At 35.4% G+C, this 24,637-nt stretch overlaps 4 protein-coding genes across 5 annotated transcripts; 1 reads left to right on the plus strand and 3 right to left on the minus strand.

The window, feature by feature from the left end:
* Positions 1-722: 722 nt before the first annotated feature.
* On the minus strand, positions 723-2,321 carry LOC123673796. Of its 2 annotated transcripts, none has more exons than XM_045608477.1 (3): positions 1,069-2,321; positions 880-1,013; positions 723-826 (listed from the first exon to the last, which is right to left on the minus strand). In XM_045608477.1, exons 1-3 carry the CDS (start codon positions 1,209-1,211, stop codon positions 759-761), a joined length of 345 nt encoding a protein of 114 aa, XP_045464433.1. In that variant the 5' UTR covers positions 1,212-2,321; the 3' UTR covers positions 723-758. The 2 variants fall into 2 exon arrangements, with proteins under 2 accessions (XP_045464433.1, XP_045464432.1); XM_045608476.1 differs by having other exon boundaries at positions 880-1,019.
* A 2,328-nt stretch (positions 2,322-4,649) lies between these two features.
* LOC123673797 lies at positions 4,650-5,216 on the minus strand. Its single transcript, XM_045608478.1, has 3 exons — positions 5,100-5,216; positions 4,838-5,038; positions 4,650-4,776 (listed from the first exon to the last, which is right to left on the minus strand). The coding sequence occupies exons 1-3, from the start codon at positions 5,214-5,216 to the stop codon at positions 4,693-4,695; spliced, it is 402 nt and encodes a 133-aa protein (XP_045464434.1). The 3' UTR covers positions 4,650-4,692.
* Positions 4,674-6,057, plus strand: LOC123673798 (60S ribosomal protein L35-like). Its single transcript, XM_045608479.1, has one exon. It carries the CDS (start codon positions 5,657-5,659, stop codon positions 6,026-6,028), a length of 372 nt encoding a protein of 123 aa, XP_045464435.1. The 5' UTR covers positions 4,674-5,656; the 3' UTR covers positions 6,029-6,057.
* A 7,988-nt stretch (positions 6,058-14,045) lies between these two features.
* On the minus strand, positions 14,046-16,715 carry LOC123672171 (piggyBac transposable element-derived protein 3-like). Its single transcript, XM_045606167.1, has 3 exons — positions 16,655-16,715; positions 15,270-16,453; positions 14,046-14,155 (listed from the first exon to the last, which is right to left on the minus strand). Exons 1-3 carry the CDS (start codon positions 16,666-16,668, stop codon positions 14,046-14,048), a joined length of 1,308 nt encoding a protein of 435 aa, XP_045462123.1. The 5' UTR covers positions 16,669-16,715.
* Between the last annotated feature and the right edge of the window lie 7,922 nt (positions 16,716-24,637).

Here is a 24,637-nt window from a genome sequence, read left to right on the forward strand (position 1 = left end):
AAGGAAAAAAGGAATTTTCATGTCAAATTGATCCAAGTGATTTGGAAGATGATATCTTTTATTTTCATCAGTAATTTAATGGACTATGATGCCAAGGGAATGTGTGATGGGATAACTTACTGCCATAGGATAAATAAATGATATGTAAAATCAATGCAGTATTTGATAATAATTTGCACACAAGAAATCCATAAAAACATACGCCATCAAAAGTTTACATGGCTTGTCAATCAAAAAATCTTAAACTATAAATGAACAGTATTAATAGTCATTGTAATGAAAACATAAATATGTTTGTAGTTACAAATTATCAAATAATATTTACAAAAATGATTCCTAAATAAATCACTCAACCTGTATATTGTATGATCCAATAGCAAATCCTTTACTCTCTTACTAATAACAACTGGACTCAAATTTTTCAATAATCTGGAAGTTATAACATGTATAACTTCAGACATGTATGATTTGGAACTTTTCTTATTCTGGATGGTCTTATTACAGCTCAATTAAGGCTTGGAAAAATATCTTTCTAATTGAAAAATTTTAACTTTCATGCTACACAAGTAAAGCATATTTTTAAAATGAATCATTTCAAGTTTTAAGAATTATTTTTTTGTGAATTCTTCATCAAATGGCTCACTAACAGTTTTGAACGTCTTATCACCAGATGAGAACACTATAAAGTCGCAATTTTTCAAATTCATAATTGCCAAACTTAATCGGACTCTAGCATAATGTTTATTCATTCTTTCAAATTAGCTGGCTTTTCCTCTTCTCAAATATTGGCAATGGTGCTCAGTATTTTCAGCAGAAATAATTTGACCTGAAATTATAAACAATTATAAAAATAATCTCTATAACTTACTAGAAACTTACCAATGAATAGACATTTGATTTCCAATAATTTCACTGACTCCCCATTCTTGAAAATAACACCATTCAGAAAAGCAACAAGCCTCGGGTCCGACTGACAAACTTCAAGTCCTTTTCCTGAATATAGTATTTTTTCTCTGAAACTTTCGTATGATAATAAACTATTAGCTGACACAAATATAGATATAGTACCTTGAATACACTGATCTGGCTTTATATTCCCAATTAATTTCATGCTGAGTATATTTATTGCCGAACAGGACATTTATAAAATACTTCTGGGACACTGATGTCCCAGTCGACACCCTTGAAGGAGTAAATTTCTTCTGCTTCATCCATTACATAATTTCGATATAATAAGGTGGAAAATTCACTGAAGTCTGTCTCATTTATTTAGAAGTAATGAAACCAGTCCGCTTCATATATTGTAAACATGGTCAGCCTTTTTAAAAGCTTGGCCTTTTTCTTCATATCCCTAGCTTGAATGTCCATCGCTCTTCTGAATAAACTGAACATGCACGATGCTTTATATAATTACACGAAAAAATTATCTGTCCCCCAGAGTCTTGCTGATGATATTGTCCAAAGTCACCACCAGATATCTCATTCCAAAAATATACACACTGCCTATTCATTTGTTATCTGCATTCCATACCCATAATTTTATTTAAAATCCAATTATAGAAGTATAACAAGTTAGGTATTGAAATTTTTCAATACAAACTACGACGAAATGTTGATTTTTTTAAACAAACAAGCATTATAGACAGATAAAATCCAATAATTCATAGACAAAGGTAAACTCTGTGGATAAAATCGTTTTGCTAGGTCGAAAACGTCCGACGAAAAAGATCGACATCTGTTGATCAGATATCTTTGCCGAATGCTTCAGATGTGTATTCCCCTCAATCTGGATGTAATAAACGAACCGCTCTAGTCTCAAGAAGTATTTTAAGGCATGGCAAAACTTTTTCAAATTTCTGATGTTAACCACATCAATTTGAATTCCCAGGTATTTTACTGAATGTGTTGGTTTGACTAATTTATTGTTTATTGATATAGTGGGGACTGATTATTAATTTTATGGTTGAAGATTATCAGTTGGGATTTTTCTCGGTTTATCTTCAATCTCCACTGGGAAAACCATATTGTTAATGTATTTATGTACTCTTGTAGATTATCAATGCAGCTTTTCAATGATTTCTCATGTGATATTATTGTAGTATCATCCGCATATTGTAATATGTATTGTTTTTGGTCGTGTATTGTGTCCATATCACTGCAATAAATGTTGTATATCAGAGGACATGTATTAATTTTATCTGTTTATTAGTTCAAATATAGCCGTTTGTGTGGATTTTCCTTTTAAGAAACCATTTTGTGTGCTGGCAAAGAAGTCTTAACTATTCAGTTATGAGCTGTAAAACTTTTCCCCGCTCGTCATATCGAGTGCAGAAATATTACCTCTTTTCAATATTAAAGGTTTTTAATGGTTTTTTGTTGTTCTGGGAATTTTCCTTTCTTAAATGACAGATTGATCAGGTATGCTAGGATTTCATTTATTTCAGCCAGAGCCAGTTTGATTATGCTGGTCGATATTTCATCTACCCCTCTGCTATGTTTGTTTTTCGGGGAGTTTTCCTATTTCTGAAATTTCAGTAGGATTGGTTGGTTTTAGGAGATACATATTTAGATCGGTCGTTATGTTCAGGAGATAGTTTCATTCACAAATTTGTTCATTTTTTCACGTGTCATGTGTTATCAACAGAAACTACAGAACTACAGAAAACCTTTTTAAATCAGGCATTCCAAATCACGTGACCCAATATGGCGTTTGCCTACAGACGCCATGTTTGTCTGTTGGCGCCAATATTCAAATCATCAGGGTCATTTTCCTTTTTTATCATAGATATTGGTATGGTATCTTTAAAAATATTGAATTTATTTTTTAACATACCAATTATTCTTTCCACATGTATTCTTACATGAGCTATATGTCTTGTAGCCTCAATATCCAGAGGATGTAACTGCTTTTTACCCTTCGTGAAGGCAGGGATAACCAATTTACTTTGTAAAACTCCTAAGTTTCTTTTATTAAGAAACTATCAGCTAAAACAATATCCCCAGGGGTAATATGATTTAAAAAATCACTGTTCTCAACAATTTGTTTGTCTGAGGTACGCCCACCCCATGCCTTACTAATATAGCTTACTGTACCTTCTGGTAATTCCTATTAAAAATTTTACAGTGTTGTGGTGTTTATAATGTGACCAGCATTGCATCTGTGTTTTTAAAGACGCGGGTTTTTCAATAAAAACTTCAAAACAATCTAAAATGATGGTTGTTTTATCTTAAAATGCTTCTTGAAAACAAGATGGTATATTTTTGGAGGCCACTGAACGCTCAGGCCATATTATTAACTGCTGTAATGTTTTATGGGGAATATCTATGACATTTTCAAAATATGTTGAAGCAGTTGATCGGGAAATTTTAAAATGAAAGGCTAAGTCTCGAAAATGTAAATTTAATCTTAACTTAATTAGAGTTAATATTGACTGATTGAAAGAACTCGGAGCAGTAATACTTGTTGTGGGAATATCATCTTATATAATATACCTTCTACAAAAGAATACGAAAAACCTGTATAGTAAATCCATTTCATATCATTACTAGGATCGTCTCTGAGACCAAATGGCGATGTGTTCTCAATCCTAACCTAAAACCTAACCTAACAAAAAATGACGAAAAGACAATGACGCTGGGCTATCGATAGTACCTGAAAAATATCGATAGTTTTCGTTTGCTCAGAATATCGATAGCGCTATCGATGGTTCTGCCTTCTTTGGTCAGTAATGTAGTACTAGTTATTTTAAGATACAGTGTAACCTGTTTACCAGTAATCCATTACAACGTTATTCCAAGTGGGTCAATAACAAAGGCCTCTGTTCAAATGGCGCTGCCTTATAGGTTATCCTACAAAATCAACTTATTTATATCCACTACGGGAAATTGATTACCACACCCGATATCCCCGAAATATCCTACAAAATAATAGACATAAAACAAGAAATGTATTTAAAATGATATTATTTAAATATGGGAAAAATAGAAGACAACTTTCAAATAATATAAAAATAAACATATTGTAGTTTTTTTCCCTTTTTTTTTAAATATTTTTTTTTTTTTTTGGTATAGCAGGGGGAATCTCATTAACGAACCACATTCATACTGTGGAACAGTGTGGGACTCCAAGTTTAAATACGGGGAGTGTGGGCCTACCACATTCCCTTTGTTTGAACAGGGCCTACCCACTAAACCTAACCTGCTTCTTGATCCCTTCATCGATTCATTTCTTCCTTTTTTCGCCTTATGACACTTTCCGAAAACTACTTGGTGATTGGAAAATTAAAAATTTAAAAAATGATGAAATTTTCCTGTGAAACCAAAAATCAAATGATCTAGGCTCAACACAGGATTAAAAAATTTCCTTCTTGTTGAAAAGAACATTGCCACTCCTCTAACGTTGGGATCCATTGCTCATCTAATACAAGGGTCAGAGATGTCGTCATTTCTTGAAATTTATTTGTATTTCTTTCCTTGGAGGTTCCACTAAATCTGTAATTTCTTGGAACATTCATGCAATAGCTATGATCTTGAGGAGTCTACCAGAATAAAATAATTAATAAAACAAGAATATTTATAAGAGAAACAAAAATGGGATAATCCTAAGACAGCCTTATAAAATAAAGTAAAGAGTTTCTCTTATTCAGAATTTGTGTTGCACTTATTACAGTAACATGGTAGATGTTAAAAAATCTAATACTTTACCTGTTCCTCTGCGACCACCTCTTCTGTCGACGTGGATATTTCTATTGTTCCTTCTGACAGGGGATGAACAACCTGAAACCCAAAATTAATATAAATTTCCCCGAGTTCAAGGTACCCCATTTGAAGAACTTACATTAATGTCTTCATTCAAGTCAAATATCTCTTCAACTTCATAGTCCACCTCTCTTTTCTGGACATCGGGGATCAATTGAAGTACCTCGTTATCTACTTCTGTTAACTGCATAGATGTAGGTGGACCCCCTCCTGTCTGTCTCGAATGCTTCCTTATAGCGGCATCCTTCGCTTTCGCTCCCTTTTTCAAATCTTGCCAAGTCTGTTTGGAATAAAAAAAAAAAGCATGGAGAATCAAATTGCAATCACAACTAGGTACTTACCTTTCTCCATTTCTTCCAGTCTTTTTGGGTTCCGGTTGGAACCTTATTTAATTGGGAGGTGATTTTCTCCCAAAGACTTTGCGAAACGTGAACACTTGAGTGAATTTTCCGGAACATAACTCTGGATGTTCACTCACGAATTCCACAAGCATTTATTTTTGTACACGACACAACATTGTAGAAATATTATTGTTTTTATCACAGAACTTGTTCGAGTGTCTCTTCAAAATTCGATTATTGGTGTTATTATAATTTATAATTAGCTCATTTTACTGCTTATGTTAAATACAGTAAGTTTATATATATATCACTCATGTTTTATTATGGAAAATCGAAATAAATGTATTGAATTGAAAAATAGATCCAATGTAATATGTACATTTGGCAATGGTGGAATTATTGTATGACAGTAAAAGTCTCTGCAAATACAACACATAAATACTCATATAAAAACACTCGATGACCGAGAACAATTATTATGTATATGGGACATAAACAATATTAAGTAAAACTCTCTCTGAAGTTTGTGGCGTTCAAGATAAAACGCAACCACCAAAATGGGTAAAGTCAAGTGTTCCGATTTGAGAACTAAAGACAAAAAAGAGCTCACGAGGCAACTCGATGAGTTGAAAAAAGAACTTACTAGCCTTAAGGTGGCTAAAGTTATTGGAGGTGCCCCTTCCAAATTGTCGAAAATCCGTGTTGTGAGGAAGGCAATTGCTAGGGTATACATTGTTATGCACCAAAAACAGAAAGAAAATTTGAGGAAGTTGTACAAAAACAAAAAGTACAAGCCTTTAGACCTCAGACCCAAGAAGACCCGTGCTATCAGGCATGCATTGACCAAACATCAAATCAGTCTCAAAACCCCTAAAGAAATCAGGAAAATGTCTATATTCCCCCCAAGGAAATTTGCACTTAAGGCATAACCTGTAATGTAAAAAAATATAAGTTTTCAAAGGTACTCGCTCAACCTATAGATCGTTTTTTCTAGAAGGTGACATTTCTCTCTCCTACTGAAAGCAGCCGAACTCAGTTTCTTATATTCTTCTGGTAGTCTGTTGTACAATTTCAGACATGTGTGATTGGGGCCTTGTTGGGTTTTCTTAATTCTTGATGATGGAATGGAATAGTGATTTTTGTCTCTTGTGTTGTATTCATGAAAGGAGGCGTCCTTAGGGAATTTATTCTGATTTTGATGAACGTAATTAACACATGCTAGTATGAAAGCTCCTGTTATGGTCAAAATCCTTTCATTTTTGAAAACCTCCCTGCAGCTGTCTGTACTCCTCATTCCGAAAATGGCCCTCACTGCTTTCTTTTTTTTTATTTTATTTATTTATTAACCCAAAGGGATCATGAGTGATCCATAACAGGCATATTTTACAATATAGTAATAGTAACAATAACAAGTGTGGCAACTAAACAATTACCTAATTCTAATCACAGTAGTCTTAAAATAAACAATTAATTCTATTGACCAGAATTTTATACTGAGTATTATATAAATCAAATATTATTAAGTCTTTTTTGGAATAATTGATTTTTCACTTTATTTGTGAATACCTTCAGAGTATCAAAGCCTTTGATGTCGTTCGATAAATCATTAAACCAGGTGGCAGCTTGGTAAGTTATTTTCCTCCTAGGAATGTTTCTGGCAGTTGGCAATATGTAGATGTTATGTCTGGATCTTGTATGGTGGGTATGCACATCACTGGCATATCTAAGATTAATGCCAGTATCCACTAAGTTGTTTTTAATCTTGTAAATTAACTTAACACTGTCCAGGTAAATTAACTCATTAATTTTCAAAAGATTCATGTCATTATAAAGTTGCATGGTGTCTGATGAAAGTGGTTTGTCATATAGTACCTTGATGACTTTATTTTGTGATATTTGTAGTTTATTTATTATCTGGGCAGTTGTTTGTCCCCAGAAGGCTGGAAGGTAATTCAGATGTGAAGCAACAAGAGAATTATACATTTTGTATTTGGTAGTGGTGTTTAAATATTTGGAGTTACGTCTAATGTTTTGCTTGAATCCCACTGATCGCGACTCCGATTTGCGGAGGTATGAGCTGTAAAACTTTTCCCCGCTCGCCATTTCGAGTCAGGCTTCGGTGCAGAAATATTACCTCTTTTCAATATCGGTTTGATAATTGTGGTTTTTAGTTGTTCTGGGAATTTTCCTTTCTTAAATGACATATTGATCGGGTATACTAGAATTTCATTTATTTCAGCCAGATCTAGTTTGATTATGCTGGTAGATATTTCATCTACCCCTCTGCTATGTTTGTGTTTAGGTGAGTTTCCTTATTTCTAAAATTTCAGTAGGATTGGTTGGTTTCAGGAGATACATATGTAGGTCGGTAGTTATGTTCAAGATTACATTTTGGTTGTCAACTTCTGTGGAATGATGTTATTAAAGTGGTAGTTAAATATTTGAGCGATCTCACGTGGAACTCCTTCTACCCCACATTCCTCCATATTATTCTGTCCTCTGATCTCCTTGCAAATTGTCCATATTGTATAAAATTGTGTACTTTCAGCTGGCCTGAAGATGGAATAGGAATTTTCCGAAATCGATAGCCTAAGATTAATAAATGATAGTATATTATAGTGTGTTTCTCCATGATTGATTCCTTTCAAACAAGAACATACTATGGAAGAATTTATAACTAATATTTCCATATTGTCTTGCTCTTGTTGTCTGATTTTCTGATTCTCTCTTCGAAAATTTGTGCCTTATACTTCCTGATCAGTTGGTCATATTTCTTATAGTCTTATTGTATAGATCTTTATAAATGGAATTCTTTTTAATCATCAGCAGTAAGATGTCGAGATGGCTTTTGTATTTGTTGGTCTTATCGTTTGAGGGCGTTTGTTTCCTTGTTTTTTGTATCCACTTTTTCATTGGAAAGCATTCGTAGAAGATCAGTAGATGAACCCATTTGACTAAGTCTAAAAGTTCATCTCCCAAACACCTTAGTTCCCAACCGGATTGGCGATACTTAATCTTATCCGTTTTAGAGCCAAACCTAGGCCAGAAGGTGAGCATAGAATCCGACAGCTGGCAGTGATCTTTATATAAACAGATAAGCGTTAGATCGTGAATCCTACGACATGAGGCCAATAATAACAGAATCGCGGTGTACTGTGATACCTGAAAAATACTGTCGTGATCCGAAGGATATGACTTTATCCAGATGTCTACATCCAGGATATTCCATACTTGGGCATAAAACATGCAGAGAACTTGAGGCTCACGGCTCTCGGCATAGCTTCAACCGAAGGATGCCCTGATATTCGCTCCTCACCCTGAGGTGAAGAGTTAGCACCACAGACACAGGATTGTTGAATGAGCTAGTTTCTTAACTCTGAATAAAAAGGACAGATAAGCGTCAGATGCGCTTGGTCCATTAGTAATAGTAAAAGTAAATTTATTCCTCAAAAACATTACAAAAATGTACAAGTCGTTAAAAAAATTCCTTAACTTTATATATTGTCCTGTCTTATAACAGTCTGACAACTTTCTTCTTGAAAAATTTTCTTTCCATTACTTTGACTTCCAGCGGCAACCTGTTGTAGAGCCTCACACAGTCACAGCCTGCTGGCTGGACTCAAGTCGGTGATATGGTATTTGTATATCATCTCTTTTCCGGGTTGAATACTCATGGTTATCCCCATTTACAAGAAATTTTTCATCTAAGTGGTTGTATTGTTGCTCTACAAGATTGACAATAGCAGTTGTTGTGGATCTTTTGCTTTCTATAGCTGTGTTGTTTGTGGTTATGAAGCTTGGTCAAAAAATTTTGTAATCCTGTATTTGAGTACGGACTCTAATACTTTGGAAAGTGTTGGCGGAATAGAAATAGGTCTGGTATATTTGGGTTTCACACCAGTATACCTTTCGCACCAAGACTTTCATTGCTTCCAGCCCGAGTAATAACATCTTTTCACAATGTTATTTCCAGGGTGTTCATCAAACACCCAAACCTAGGTATTTCAAATTTCCTAGGATGAAGTCAATAAAGCAAAAAAAATAATATGATTTTAATTTTCTGTTTGCAAGAAAAGATTACTAGCAATGATATCTCTTCTCAATGTTCTTGCCTTATCAGAGGTATTCTGAACTATTTCTTCTGACCTGAAAACAAAAACTTGCTTCAATAGTTGCACAGAGGAAGGTACTCACTAGCGATATAGCTTTTTCATTTATGTTGTTTGACTGACCTTCTTCAATCATTTCTTCTGATATATCTTTATTTCTTTTTTATATTATACATTTACGACAGCAACAATTCAAGATATAAAATAATGTTATCATATCATTGTGTACAAGTATAATTTAACCTATACATTTGTTTACACTTATAAATGCCTTTTGTCAGAGTAACTTTACGAACATAACCTGAGCGGCTAGATCCCATATACCTAATAGAGTAAGATCTCAGAGTGGTGAGACATAATATATTTTCAAAAGGATGAAACCTTGGCCTCTGAGTCGTGTCCCCCCTTACCAATTTTTTGAGTTGGTATCAAACTAGAATTATTTTTCTCCGTCTGTTCGATCTCGTGAGCTTTTTCACTCGATTTACTGGTGGGTTTGTTTGTATAATTAACTTTCGTGGGGTAATGATCTAGGTTGACACTAATAACACACTGTTTAAGTAATATGATTGTATATTACATATAAATAGATAATTTAAGATTTAAAAATGAATAATTATTAGTGATGCTGTTAAGCTGTGTATTATGCTTGTTTTACGATTGGAACTGACTGAGAGTGAGCTTTTTTGGTGGTGCGTCGAGCTCAAGGAATGCTGATTATGCGCATTTTTTGGTCATAAGATGGGATGTTTTTTGTCATAAGGAAGCGGTGTATTTGATAATCGACCGCCCACTCGAATAATATACGATGAATCCAAGAAGGGATTCAAATTGAGTATAGTGCTGAATTTCTTAATTTTACCCTTTGCGATCAAGTCATCATATTCCTTAAGAAATGCAGAATGTTGAGCCAATCGCACGAGAGCAAAAAGAGCATACTCTAATTCAACTGAGGTTAAAGTAACGCTTCGAGTAGATTTTTGATCTGCTAATATACATTTGAATCTCAAGCAATACGCGGTTACTCTCAGTAATCTTGTGTAAGTTGAGAATCTTTCAAAAATACCAATATCATTTTCCTGAATGTTAACTGCATGTACGTTTGTTTTCATTTCAGGCAATGTTTCAAGGGTAACTAGATTTTTATTAATCGGCCATTGTGAATGATTTTGTCTCAACCAAGCTGGGCCTTGAAACCAAAGTTCACTCTTGACAAGCTCATTCACAGTTGAACCTCTGGAGATAATATCCGTAGGGTTTTCTTTGGTATTCACATGATACCAATCTTTCGGGTTAGACAAATGTTGTATTGTGGCTACAAACGATAAATGAAGTCATTCGCAATCGATAGGAATCAATACATGCCGCCCCCTTGAAAGGATCGGCTTTCAAAATAATATGATACAAATGTCTATTGTCTTTCTTAATCTAAGAGTTTATCGGAAGAACACAGACCTTGGTCACTGGTCGTTTTAAAACACCATTAGCGGTTTTCACATTGACTACCCGCACTATTCTGTCTTTGCCTGGAAATACCTCGATGATACGGCCCATTTTTCAACACAAAGGAGCTATATTGTCGTCCTTGAGTAGCACCAAAGTTCCAGGTTCAGGTGAGGTTGACGCCACTTTATCCTCCCTTGAAGATGATTCAAGTATTCATGCGACCATCTTTGCCAAAAATGTTGGGTTTGTCGCTGAATACCTTTGAAGTGGGATAGGCGGTTGCTTGGAATAGGTCTCACGCCTTCTTGAGGTAAAGTGGTCAATGGTTCGCCAATAAGGAAATGTGCCGGTGTGAGAGGTGAGAGATCGTTGGGATCGTCAGACATAGGGGATAATGGTCGGGAATTAAGGACTGCTTCAATTTGAGTTACTACAGTGTATAGACCCTCAAAAGTGAGATGTGAATTTCCAATGATTCTCTTTAAATGAAATTTGGTCGATTTCACGCTTGCCTCCCATAAACCTCCGAAATTAGGAGCATATGGTGGAGAAAAATGCCAATTTATTTTCTTCATACTAATGAATTCATTGAAAGGCTTATCATGCTTGAGCTTTGACAAAATAACTTTCAATTCACGTTCGGTGCCGACAAAATTGGTACCGTTGTCACTGTAAATGTCGGTACAAACACCCCTTCGTGATACAAATCTAGTTAAACATTTTAAGAATGACTCCATAGAAAGATCATCAGATAGTTCGAGATGAGCTGCCTTTGTGACAAAGCATACAAAGATACATAAATAACATTTGATGATTTTTCTATTTTTAGTTTTGCCATCCTTAATGTAAAATGGACCTGCGAAATCTATGCCAGTTGTTGAGAATGGTCGTTGTGGTTTTAAACGTGAATGTGGAATATCTCCCATTTGATATCGACTTTCAATTGGTTTTGATCTGAAGCAAGTTACACATTTGCGTAAAACTCCTCGAACGGCGCTGCGTCCGTTGATTGGCCAAAAATTTGATCTAACCGCCGCTAGAGTTGCTTGAGCACCTGCATGTAGATGCCTTGAGTGCTCATGTTCAATTATCAATTTAGTGTAGTTGCAATGATGTGGTAATAGAATTTGATGTTTTTGATTGTAAGAAAGGTTGGAATACTTTAATGAAGTCATTCGCAATCGATAGGAATCAATACACCGTCAATGATACAGGTTTCCACTTTTTTCAAAATTATTCTAGGGAAATATATAAAAATACATAACATAATTCTGTTAAACAATATAATCTTCCAACACTGATGGTTTTACATCAAAATAAATATTTGATTGACTTCCATTCAAACAGTTACATAAAGTAGGCTGATATTTTAAACAGTGCAGTATTTTGTGATGCATACTTCGTCAACAAATTTGTCTAATAGTTCCATCGATAAAACCCCAGTAGTTTGGTTCAGCTCCTCCCATATTACAAAGTGGTAGACGAAAAACGAGTCAAGGTAATATAATATAAAATTCAAGTCCAATTCAGCTAATAGCTCACCTGTGCATATAGCTGATAACTATTTCTATAAAGCCACTTATGTGCATTCAAATTATCTTAGAAATGTCCATGTTTTTCCACAATGAAGTTTGCGGTTATAACAATAAACTTCGATTATGATTGAGACTTGTAGTTGTAAAAACTCTCCAAATCAACTACTCGATTTGGTTCAATTGGTTTTGATATATTTTCTACACCAACTGTATCTATTATGAGAAATCAATTCCACAATACTGGTCCCATCTAAAATTGCTAACGCTATTTGTTGTTTCAGTTTCGATTTTGAACTTTTACCAAATGAATTATTTGATTGATCAGATAACAAAATAAAGGTGACAAAATACAAATTAACCAAATTAAAGATCAGTCACTTTACTGACTTTCGTTAAAAGCTTCTCTTGTAATAGTTCATTTCTAACGTCCACGTTGTAGGATTCTATATTACAGGATCCTCTAATAAAAGATCGCTTATTTGTGCGTTGCATTAACTCCCTATTATACTCAATCTTTATGGCATATTGTCTTTGAATTAAATTATAGTGCGGCCTTTTATATTTGAATAATATTTGGCTAGATTCCTTGTAGGGATGGCACATCGAAGACTCATCATCGATGTTTAACATCGAACGAAACCATCGTTATTGAGTGAACATGGATAATTGAACATCGATGTTTGTGAACATCGATATTTTCAAACATATATAGACTCATACTCATAGGGGGGTTTATAATATCGGTTTATTATTATCTGTTAATTAGCATAACATTGAAAAATATAATTTACATAAACATAAAAATAATCTGGATTCTGGAAAAAAATATGAAGAAAAAAAAACAAACATAATCATTTAACTTTGCGATAATCGAGTCAAAGCCAAAGTGGCCTTATGCAAAATTTCAAATTCACTTGCGGACATTTTAGAAAAATGAACCGAACCAGTGCTACAACCCTTAGATTGAACAACTACTTCTCCAAATCCAGCACAATTTTATTGAAACACAGATGAAATAAGAATACAACGCGCAATTTGGTTGTCTTCTTTGATAACGGCTTGATGTGGAATGTAATATCTTGTTCTATCTGTCATTCGATCTGCTGTTAACATATGTTTTAGGTTAATGCAATCTTTCTATATTGTTTCCAATTTCTCTTTATATATTCTTCGTTTATACATATACATTACAAATACATCAATAGAAATCTTGTTTTATCACTTATCATAAAAACAAATTATATTGTGAAAATAGAGCAAACATAATACATTTACACAACATATTATTATAAATAAAATATCTATTTTGCACTTTACACAAATCATCAAAATTTATGCAAAACAGTATTTATGAATAATTTAGAACACGTATGTTGAAAAGAGGAGCACTCTTTTCAATTTTACTCTAACATCATTTTCAATTGGTATTACTGGAAATAACTCGATGAATATGTTATCCAATTTATCAATAAATTCATAAAAATTATTGAGAGGCAGTTTTAAATTCCCAAACAGTTCACCCTCTTTAAAATTTTTCGAATGGCACAATATAGTTTCATGAGGGAGTTCTTTTTGACTTTTCCATACTCTTCGCAGATATTACACCTATGTTTATCTAAACATTTTTGTTATCATCTAACCACAAACATGGGATAAGACATTTTTTTCGGGTAGTTGTAATCCTTAGGATAAGCTGTCATAATTTCGGAAAATAGTAATGTTTAATAATGAAAAAGAAATGATTTGTACTTCAAGTATTTGATTCTAAAATTTGGTAAAACGTTCATCATATACTCTAGTACACAGCCAGAATAGTCTCTTTGTTTCCAAATCACTGAGCACTTCTGAAAGGCCTATCAGGTACCACTGTCAACGTGCTTGTTTCCAATTGTTTCCAATTCCTCGTAATTTAGTATTTCTTCCTCCATCTGCAGAGATCGTGCTACGACGGTTTTTCTCGATTGGCCTATTAATAATATAATAGTGTTAAATTTGAAAATAAAAGCTGCGGCTTATTGCAGACAACTCAACACACTGTCTATTCTGCTAATTGATTCTAAAATTTGGTAAAACGTTCATCATATACTCTAGTACACAGCCAGAATAGTCTCTTTGTTTCCAAATCACTGAGCACTTCTGAAAGGCCTATCAGGTACCAATGTCAACGTGCTTGTTTCCAATTCCTCGTAATTTAGTATTTCTTCCTCAATCTCAGAGATCGTGCTACGACGGTTTTTCTTGATTGGCCTATTAACCCAGATATGCCTGAAACTTTTTTTTGCTTCTTTTTCAAATCACTTTTAGTTTTGATAGTTTATGGTTAATAATAAACACTTTTTTAACGAAAAATTTTATTTTTTTTGCTTTATATAAGAAAAAAATGGTGTATGTTATAACAGACAGTAGGAATTAGAACTACTATGCGAAATGAGAAATGATAGTTTTCTATTATCTATACAATAGGTAGGTTTCATAACAATTTTATTCTCTTGAATGATATTTGATGAAAAATTCTTTCGGATGGAGTGCAACGTTGCATTTGCTACATCTAAAGGCCGCAAGTTTATGGCAGTACCCACATCTCGTCTGTTTTTCTTGATAAACTATAAGATGATCAAGTCTGTCGTATCTGGATTCCATTCGATGATATTTGCTTTGCTTAGAAGGGCCCCGTTTGGTTGTCTTTTTGAATGTTTCAAGAAGGCCAGAAGCAATACATCTTCGGAATGTTAAGTGATCCATTTTTCCTCCGTTGAATTTATGTAACTGCCATGCGTTTTGTTCTGCCATGTCAATGCAGTGTGAGAAAAGGGACGAGTACCACTTTTTTCCTCTTATGCAGACCCGGTACAAACCAATATTTTGGTCTGCCCGATCAACTCCACCCATATTCTCATTGTATTTTTTTATGAGATGCGGTTGATTGATATATATGTGTTTCTTTTCCTTTTGAGAAAATCGTTTAACAGAAAGAGTTGGAAAGGGAGAAGTTACATTTGACCCAATGGTTACAACATTGTTGTCATTCCACTTGCAAACAATGATGTTTTCGCCCTCAATGCAACTATAATCAAATGTACCTCGTGATTCCTTTTTCAATGCTTTAGAGCTTTTTAGAGGGCAGTTTTGAAGTCGATTTTCTCTCATTGTGCCCGTACATTTTATGCCTCTTTTTGCGAGCTCTATAAGTAAAATTATGGACGTGAAAAAGTTGTCACAAAATATGTGATAAGGAACGTTATTATATATGAGCTGTAAAACATCTGCAAACTGTAAAACCACACTGGCACCTAAACCAAGATGATGATATTTCTTAGGTAGTTGAGTCCCTGATCCCTGGTATGGTTCAAACCATTCAACATATCCGTTTCTAGTAGTTCCTGTCCAAAATTTGTAACCCCAGCGGATCGGTTTTCCTCGAATGAATTGCTTCGTGCCATGGCCACCATAATATGGCACCATGGACTCGTCAAGGCTGTGGAATTCTTGAAAGGGGGCAAAAGCTTGGAATTTTTTGTTCAAAGTGTCAAATAGAGGGCGCAGTTTGGTAAATTTGTCGTCTTTAGTCAACTTTGTATTGTCATTACAGTGAAGATTTTGCATTATGAAACTAAAACGATCCCTCGACATTGCTTCATAAACTAGCTTGCTTCCAGCATCCTCAGCATTCTCCCAATACATAGCCCTTCTAGGAAATTTATAATATCCGGAGAGTAACAAAATACCAATGAAACATTTAATTTCTTCAGTGGATACGTCCCCTGATCTGTTATGCTGAGAGGCATATAAATTTGTGAAGTTTCTTATCAAGTCGATTATCTCATCGTCTACAAACAAGAAAAAAAGATCTATTGGCGATAAAGTATTTTTCGAGCCTTGCTTTTCTTGCCATGTTGAGAGACAAGCATTTATATCAGTTTTTTTCCATGTAAAAGTAGGTTTAGATTTTTTGAATGTGGATGTCTCGAAGAGCAACTTCTGGTGCTTTGGTTGCAGAAACGAAGACAACGGTAACTCATCCTCTCTGTCATAGCCATCTGCACTTAGTATGTCATTATTTTCGAAACTAACCTCAGCCTCCGCCCTAAGTTGATTTCCAGGGAGATTATTGATATCTACCTTAGCTTCATCTCCCGAGTCTTCATCCGTCTCGTAGCCATCGGAAGGGGGAAATATGGAAATTGTATCAGGAATGTCGTAAGACTCATCCAAGTTTTCAATTTCTTCCATAAGCTCGTGTAATGTTAAGGGTTTCTTCCAATAGCTGCAAAAAATAAAATGACTAAATATAGTAGTCTATTATACTACTGTCTGTTATAACAAACATTAACTTTAGAGGTTATGTTTTGAATCTAAAACGAGAAATATTTGACGAAATATGTTTACATGTGAAAAATACCTTATATTTTAAACAAGTTTCAGTAATGAATTAAAAAAAGATAACTTATATCCTGAAAATACTTACTATTTGTTATCCATGTTTTGCACAATAATGAAATCACTGATTCAAATTCAGGGTATTGCTGGATGAACTGACACAGACGAAAATATTCAAAACGAATAGATATGCCAGTTCATTCAAAAAAGCAGTAATACTGTCGCCATCTATGAATAAGTAGCGCAAGGTACATATATTTCGACTTTTGAGAGGTGTCTGTTTTAACATACGGTAGGTGTATCTGGGTTAATAATATAATAGTGTTAAATTTGAAAATAAAAGCTGCGGCTTATTGCAGACAACTCAACACACTGTCTATTCTGCTAATTGATTCTAAAATTTGGTAAAACGTTCATCATATACTCTAGTACACAGCCAGAATAGTCTCTTTGTTTCCAAATCACTGAGCACTTCTGAAATGCCTATCAGGTACCACTGTCAACGTGCTTGTTTCCAATTCCTCGTAATTTAGTATTTCTTCCTCAATCTCAGAGATCGTGCTACGACGGTTTTTCTTGATTGGCCTATTAATAATATAATAGTGTTAAATTTGAAAATAAAAGCTGCGGCTTATTGCAGACAACTCAACACACTGTCTATTCTGCTAATTGATTCTAAAATTTGGTAAAACGTTCATCATATACTCTAGTACACAGCCAGAATAGTCTCTTTGTTTCCAAATCACTGAGCACTTCTGAAAGCCCTATCAGGTACCACTGTCAACGTGCTTGTTTCCAATTCCTCGTAATTTAGTATTTCTTCCTCCATCTGCAGAGATCGTGCTACGACGGTTTTTCTTGATTGGCCTATTAATAATATAATAGTGTTAAATTTGAAAATAAAAGCTGCGGCTTATTGCAGACAACTCAACACACTGTCTATTCTGCTAATTGATTCTAAAATTTGGTAAAACGTTCATCATATACTCTAGTACACAGCCAGAATAGTCTCTTTGTTTCCAAATCACTGAGCACTTCTGAAAGCCCTATCAGGTACCACTGTCAACGTGCTTGTTTCCAATTCCTCGTAATTTAGTATTTCTTCCTCCATCTGCAGAGATCGTGCTACGACGGTTTTTCTTGATTGGCCTATTAATAATATAATAGTGTTAAATTTGAAAATAAAAGCTGCGGCTTATTGCAGACAACTCAACACACTGTCTATTCTGCTAATTGATTCTAAAATTTGGTAAAACGTTCATCATATACTCTAGTACACAGCCAGAATAGTCTCTTTGTTTCCAAATCACTGAGCACTTCTGAAAGCCCTATCAGGTACCACTGTCAACGTGCTTGTTTCCAATTCCTCGTAATTTAGTATTTCTTCCTCCATCTGCAGAGATCGTGCTACGACGGTTTTTCTTGATTGGCCTATTAATAATATAATAGTGTTAAATTTGAAAATAAAAGCTGCGGCTTATTGCAGACAACTCAACACACTGTCTATTCTGCTAATTGATTCTAAAATTTGGTAAAACGTTCATCATATACTCTAGTACACAGCCAGAATAGTCTCTTTGTTTCCAAATCACTGAGCACTTCTGAAAGCCCTATCAGGTACCACTGTCAACGTGCTTGTTTCCAATTCCTCGTAATTTAGTATTTCTTCCTCCATCTGCAGAGATCGTGCTACGACGGTTTTTCTTGATTGGCCTATTAATAATATAATAGTGTTAAATTTGAAAATAAAAGCTGCGGCTTATTGCAGACAACTCAACACACTGTCTATTCTGCTAATTGATTCTAAAATTTGGTAAAACGTTCATCATATACTCTAGTACACAGCCAGAATAGTCTCTTTGTTTCCAAATCACTGAGCACTTCTGAAAGGCCTATCAGGTACCACTGTCAACGTGCTTGTTTCCAATTGTTTCCAATTCCTCGTCATTTAGTATTTCTTCCTCCATCTGCAGAGATCGTGCTACGACGGTTTTTCTTGATTGGCCTATTAATAATATAATAGTGTTAAATTTGAAAATAAAAGCTGCGGCTTATTGCAGACAACTCAACACACTGTCCATTCTGCTAATTGGGTACAATAAACCGCCATAATTGCTTGATTGATTTTTCTTTAATGTTCAAGCATTTCTAATGGATATGATGGAAGCATTTGGATGGATGGAACAAATGCCATAATAACCAGATGAATTATCTTCTTGTCTTGATGCCCTGAAAATATCTTCTTCGGGACAACTTTTATTTTGAGTCGCCCATTTCAAAATACAATGATGATGAAAAGCGTGCCTTCTTTACGGCAAGTCGAAAGATTATAACATTATGATCTCTGGTTAGGGTTCTGTCGTCAGCAAACTTACTTCAGAAACAGAGCCACTAATTCGAGTTACGTGACGAATAGAAAAAAAACACAGGGTAAAATTTACAGCTGGTTTATTCCTTAACTTCGGTTTCGTGAACAACCTTACACAACGAGTACCGAGAAGCGAGAAAGAGAATATGTTTATCTGGGGTCTTGAGCAACCCCTAAAATTACTAAGATGGTAGGGATAACCATTACGGGGGTATGCGGCGTTGTCACGTTGAAATATAAATCCTACAAAAACGCAACGAATAAAATACGTTCAACATGCCGCCCCCCTTGAAAGGTCGGACCTTTCAATAAACCAAAGCTACTTAAAATTATCGAACTACTTAAAATTATTGCTTTACATAATAATAAACATAAATAGTAATCGGTACAATATACATTATTGCCCGTATCAAGACATTATTGTCCACAAATTATTCCTGATGTGGCAGTAAACATAGCTTAGCTACAGAGCGTTTGAACACAGAGCACTTTGTTTTTACTTTCACCACACGCACAATATTGTCTCGACCAGGATACACTTCGACAATTCTACCCATGAGCCAACACAAGGGAATTTTATGTTGTATTTTAAGTGGCTCATTCTTAAAAAATTTGAACACTACTGAGAAGTGATGTAGGTTTTTTGAATTGAAATGAAAAGAAAAATAGAATTGCCGACTTACCTCACTGCTCACTTAAGCTTCTTTATCTAGAAATCGAGACATTTCGAAAATATAATTATAAATTCAAAATCAAGCGGTACACTGCACTACGACAAGTCGAAAGCTTATAACATTATGATCTCCTTGAATTCATCTCTGAATTTATACTATATTCTCAATGACTTATTTTAACTTATTCTTATTTTGATACCCTCAAAATATCACCTTCCGGACAACGTTCATTTTGAGTTGCTCATTTCAAAATGCAATCATGGTGAAAAGAGTGTCTGCATTTTGCAAAATATGTGCAGTATTTGAATGGTTCCAAACAAACACTGCAGTCTCCCTACACCAAATTTGAACAATTTTATTTTGTATTTTAAGTGGCTCATTTTTAAAAAATTTGAACACTACTGAGAAGTGATGTAGGTTTTTTGAATTGAAATGAAAAGAAAAATAGAATTGCCGACTTACCTCTCTGCTCACTTCAGTTTCTTTATCTATAAATCGAGACATTTCGAAAATAGAATTATAAATTCAAAATCAAGCAGTACACTGCACTACGACAAGTCGAAAGATTATAACATTATGATCTCCTTGAATTCATCTCTGAATTTATACTCTATTCTCAATGACTTATTTTAACTTATTCTTATTTTGATACCCTCAAAATATCACCTTCCGGACAACGTTCATTTTGAGTTGCTCATTTCAAAATGCAATCATGGTGAAAAGAGTGTCTGCATTTTGCAAAATATGTGCAGTATTTGAATGGTTCCAAACAAACACTGCAGTCTCCCTACACCAAATTTGAACAATTTTATGTTGTATTTTAAGTGGCTCATTTTAAAAAAATTTGAACACTACTGAGAAGTGATGTAGGTTTTTTGAATTGAAATGAAAAGAAAAATAGAATTGCCGACTCACCTCTCTGCTCACTTCAGTTTCTTTATCTATAAATCGAGACATTTCGAAAATAGAATTATAAATTCAAAATCAAGCAGTACACTGCACTACGACAAGTCGAAAGGTTATAACATTATGATCTCCTTGAATTCATCTGTGAATTTATACTCTATTCTTAATGACATATTTTCACTTAATCTTGTTTTGATACCCTCAAAATATCTTCTTCGGGGCAACTTTCATTTTAAGTCGCCCATTTCAAAATGCAATGATGATGGAAACAGTGTCTGCATTTTGTAACATATGTCTAGTTTCTGAATGGTTCCATACAAATACTGCAGTCTCCCTTCATCAAATTTGAACAATTTCATCAGAGTATTGTTGGCATCGAGATATATCGGCCGAATCCATGCTCAAGTATTTCTTGTGGAAATGATAGGAACATTTCGAAAGGAACAAATCTGCTTCATCAATTGCTTGAGAACAAATGCCATAATAAACAGTAGAATTATCTTCTTGTTTTAATACCCTCAAAATATCTTCTTCGGGGCAACTTTCATTTTGAGTCGCCCATTTCAAAATACATTGATTATGGAAAGCGTGTCTGCATTTGGTAACATATGTCCAGTTTTTGAATGGTTCCAAACAAATACTGCAGTCTCCCTACACCAAATTTGAACAATTTTATGTTGTATATTACGTGGCTCATTCAAAAAAAAATTTGAACACTACAGATAAGTCAGTTAGGTTTTTTAATTGAAATGAAAAGGAAAATAGAATATGCCGACTTACCTCACTGCTCACTTCAGCTTCTTTATCTAGAAATCGAGACATTTCGTAAATAGAATTATAAATTCAAAATCAGGCGGTACACTGCACTACAACAAGTCGGAAGATTATAACATTATGATCTCCTTGAATTCATCTCTGAATTTATACTCTATTCTTAATGACTTATTTCAACTTATTTTTGATTTGATATCCTCAAAATATCTTCTTTGGGATAACTTTCATTTTGAGTCGCCCATTTCAAAATGCAATGATGATGGAAACAGTGTCTGCATTTTGTAACATATGTCTAGTTTTTGAATGGTTCCATACAAATACTGCAGTCTCCCTACATCAAATTTGAACAATTTCATCAGAGGAGCATTGTTGGCATCGAGATATATCGGCCGAATCCATGCTCAAGTATTTCTTGTGGAAATGATGGAAGCCATTTTAGAAACAAATTGCTCCATCAATTGCTTGAGAATGAATGCTGCACATATCCAGGTTCCTAGTACCCACTCTAAAAAAAAATAATTATCATCATAAAAATGTTGGGTTCTTTTCCCGCTGAAAACCGGGACAGCCCACGTCTGCTTATATTTCTTTCTCGTAGACTGGTCTCCATTTAATTGAATTATTCGCCCTGAAATGCCGAGTTTTATGGGCATTCAGGCTGTTTTCCATTCGACCGTTCGCAACGCCTTTCTACGGATACCTTAGGGGTGTGGCTTTGCTAATTCTAAGTGTTTACACTGAATTCTTCCGTTTATAGGAAGTAACGAAGTTACGAAATCATTGTTAGGTACTTCTTTGGGAAATGTACCTTCCTACCGGATCTGGTTTTTCTTATTTCCGGGGATACTGCTTGACCATTGGTTTCGTTTTCTACTGGATCTTCTTTGTGATCTTCTTCATGCTCTTCATTTTCAAGATTGTCGAATATGTAGGCTGGTTTTAATCGGTCGATTGTCACCGTCGTTTCCTTGTCGTTGATTTTGATGACGCAATGTTTTGGATCTCTTCTCAAAACTTCGTATGGTCCGTCGTAGGGTTTCTGCAGGCCTAATTTTGGGCCCTTGTGTCGGACGAAAACGAATGGTGACATTTCCAATTCCTTGAACACGAAGCTGGGTCGTTCTCCGTGGTGGCTAGCGTTGCTGGTCTTATTCTTCTTATTTGTTTCCTCAGATCCACTACAAAGTCGGCTGTGTCTGCACTGTCATTCATACTTGTAGATAGGAATTCTCTGGGCAATCTTAATGGCTCTCCGTATACCATTTCTGCAGTGGTTGCTTTCATGTCTTCCCGCCAGGCTGCTCTCATTCCCAGAAGGACACTGGGAAGCGTTTCGGTCCAACGGTCGTTGCTGTGGCATTTGATTGCTGCCTTGAGTTGTCGAAGGATTCTTTCAACCATACCGTTGGCTGCTGGGTGGTAGGCTGTGGTTCGGATGTGGTTCGTGCCAGTCAACTTACATAGTTCGTTGAACAGGCTTGACTCGAACTGTCTCCCTTGATCACATACAAGTTGCACCAGCCTGATGCTTATATACATATGGATAGAATTGAGTAGAGAGTATTAATTGGTTTTGTTTCGTTAGACTGTGGGTGGTTGACTCGAGATTACGGTAGAAACTGTCTCTCGCATGGGGTGTTTGTTGCTTGGGGTCGAACCTTCTCAAGTGGTACTTCAGCGATATATTCGATGCGATGTTGCCAATCGCACAGTACCGAACAGACTGGTCTCCATTTAATTGAATTATTCGCCCTGAAATGCCGAGTTTTATGGGCTTTCAGGCTGTTTTCCATTCGACCGTTCGCAACGCCTTACTACGGATACCTTAGGGGTGTGGCTTTGCTAATTCTAAGTTTTTACACTGAATTCTTCCGTTTATAGGAAGTAACGAAGTTACGAAATCATTGTTAGGTTCTTCTTTGGGAAATGTACCTTCCTACCGGATCTGATTTTTCTTATTTCCGGAGATACTGCTTGATCATTGGTTTCGTTTTCTACTGGTTCTTCTTTGTGATCTTCCTCATGCTCTTCATTTTCAAGATTGTCGAATATGTAGGCTGGTTTTAATCGATCGATTGTTTCCTGGTCGTTGATCTTGATGACGCAATGTTTGGGATCTCTTCTCAAAAATTCGTAGGGTCCTCATGTCGGACGAAAACGAATGGTGACGTTTCCAATTCCTTGAACACGAAGCTGGGTCGTTCTCCGTGGTGGCTAGCGTTGATGGTCTTATTCTTCTTATTTGTTTCCTCAGATCCACTACAAAGTCGGCTGTGTCTGCACTGTCATCCATACTTGTAGATAGGAATTCTCTGGGCAATCTTAATGGCTCTCCGTATACCATTTCTGCAGTGGTTGCTTTCATGTCTTCCCGCCAGGCTGCTCTCATTCCCAGAAGGACACTGGGAAGCGTTTCGGACCAACGGTCGTTGCTGTGGCATTTGATTGCTGCCTTAAGTTGTCGATGGATTCTTTAAACCATACCGTTGGCTGCTGGGTGGTAGGCTGTGGTTCGGATGTGGTTCGTGCCAGTCAATTTACATAATTCGTTGAACAGGCTTGACTCGAACTGTCTCCCTTGATCTGGAGTGGAGTGCCGAACCTCGCTATCCAATTCGTGTAAAACTCCTTAGCGATGGTGGATGCTTCCTGTTTCTGCAGGGGAATTGCTTCTGGCCATCTGGTAAATCGGTCGACACAGGGACCGTATTCTCGACAAGTGATCTTTCAAAACGTATACGTTCGTTCAGAGTTCAGAGCTCTGAAAGAACGTATACGTTTTGAAAGATCACTTGTCGAGAATACGGTCCCTGGTGAGGCAGTATCGATAACCTTCGGCGTACGGCATGGTGATAATGTCCATGTGTACATGATCAAATCGACGTACCGGTGGCGTGAATGTCCCTGGTGGGTGTGGCTTTGCTAATTCTAAGTTTTTACACTGAATTTTTTTCCGTTTATAGGATTTTCGTTCTCGGACTTGGAATATTTTCGAGGGAATCGATAGATTCCCTCAGTTAAGTTAAGTGATCTATTACCAAATGAGAAATGTTGTGCTTTACAAGTGAGGAAACAATTTTAATTTCAGCTTTCTTGGTTTCATAAGAGAGTGATGAATTTTTGAAAAATTTGTCAATCTGCAAATAAGAATGACTGGATTATTATAAACTATATTTTTATTTTGATGTTCCGGTAAATCCAACAATTTTCTTCTTGTGTTTGGCAGAAGCTGCGTGCTCCTTCAAAAACGCCAATCTAGGCAAAATTTTGCAATCACATGCCTTTCAATGGGCTCTAGAATCATCTGTTGTCTTACTCAGCCATTATTTCATTATTGTGCTGCAGATTT

Source organism: Harmonia axyridis, chromosome 2, assembly GCF_914767665.1.
Source record: "Harmonia axyridis chromosome 2, icHarAxyr1.1, whole genome shotgun sequence".
Taxonomy (NCBI): Eukaryota; Metazoa; Arthropoda; class Insecta; order Coleoptera; family Coccinellidae; genus Harmonia; species Harmonia axyridis.

Excerpts from the sequence above, each read along its gene's own strand:
- LOC123672171 (XM_045606167.1), bottom strand. Across the intron at positions 14,156-15,269 it reads ATTGAAAAAGGAATCACGAG|GCCAATCGAGAAAAACCGTC; the intron begins GTACATTTGATT and ends TATTATTAATAG.
- LOC123673796 (XM_045608476.1), bottom strand. The coding sequence starts at position 1,211 with ATGAAGCAGAAGAAATTTACTCCTTCAAGGGTGTCGACTGGGACATCA. Across the intron at positions 1,020-1,068 it reads GCCAGATCAGTGTATTCAAG|TTTCAGAGAAAAAATACTAT; the intron begins GTACTATATCTA and ends ATCATACGAAAG. Across the intron at positions 827-879 it reads AATCAAATGTCTATTCATTG|GTCAAATTATTTCTGCTGAA; the intron begins GTAAGTTTCTAG and ends TTATAATTTCAG.
- LOC123673798 (XM_045608479.1), top strand. The coding sequence starts at position 5,657 with ATGGGTAAAGTCAAGTGTTCCGATTTGAGAACTAAAGACAAAAAAGAG.
- LOC123673797 (XM_045608478.1), bottom strand. The coding sequence starts at position 5,216 with ATGTTCCGGAAAATTCACTCAAGTGTTCACGTTTCGCAAAGTCTTTGG. Across the intron at positions 5,039-5,099 it reads ACTGGAAGAAATGGAGAAAG|ACTTGGCAAGATTTGAAAAA; the intron begins GTAAGTACCTAG and ends TATTCCAAACAG. Across the intron at positions 4,777-4,837 it reads ACTTGAATGAAGACATTAAT|GTTGTTCATCCCCTGTCAGA; the intron begins GTAAGTTCTTCA and ends TTTGGGTTTCAG.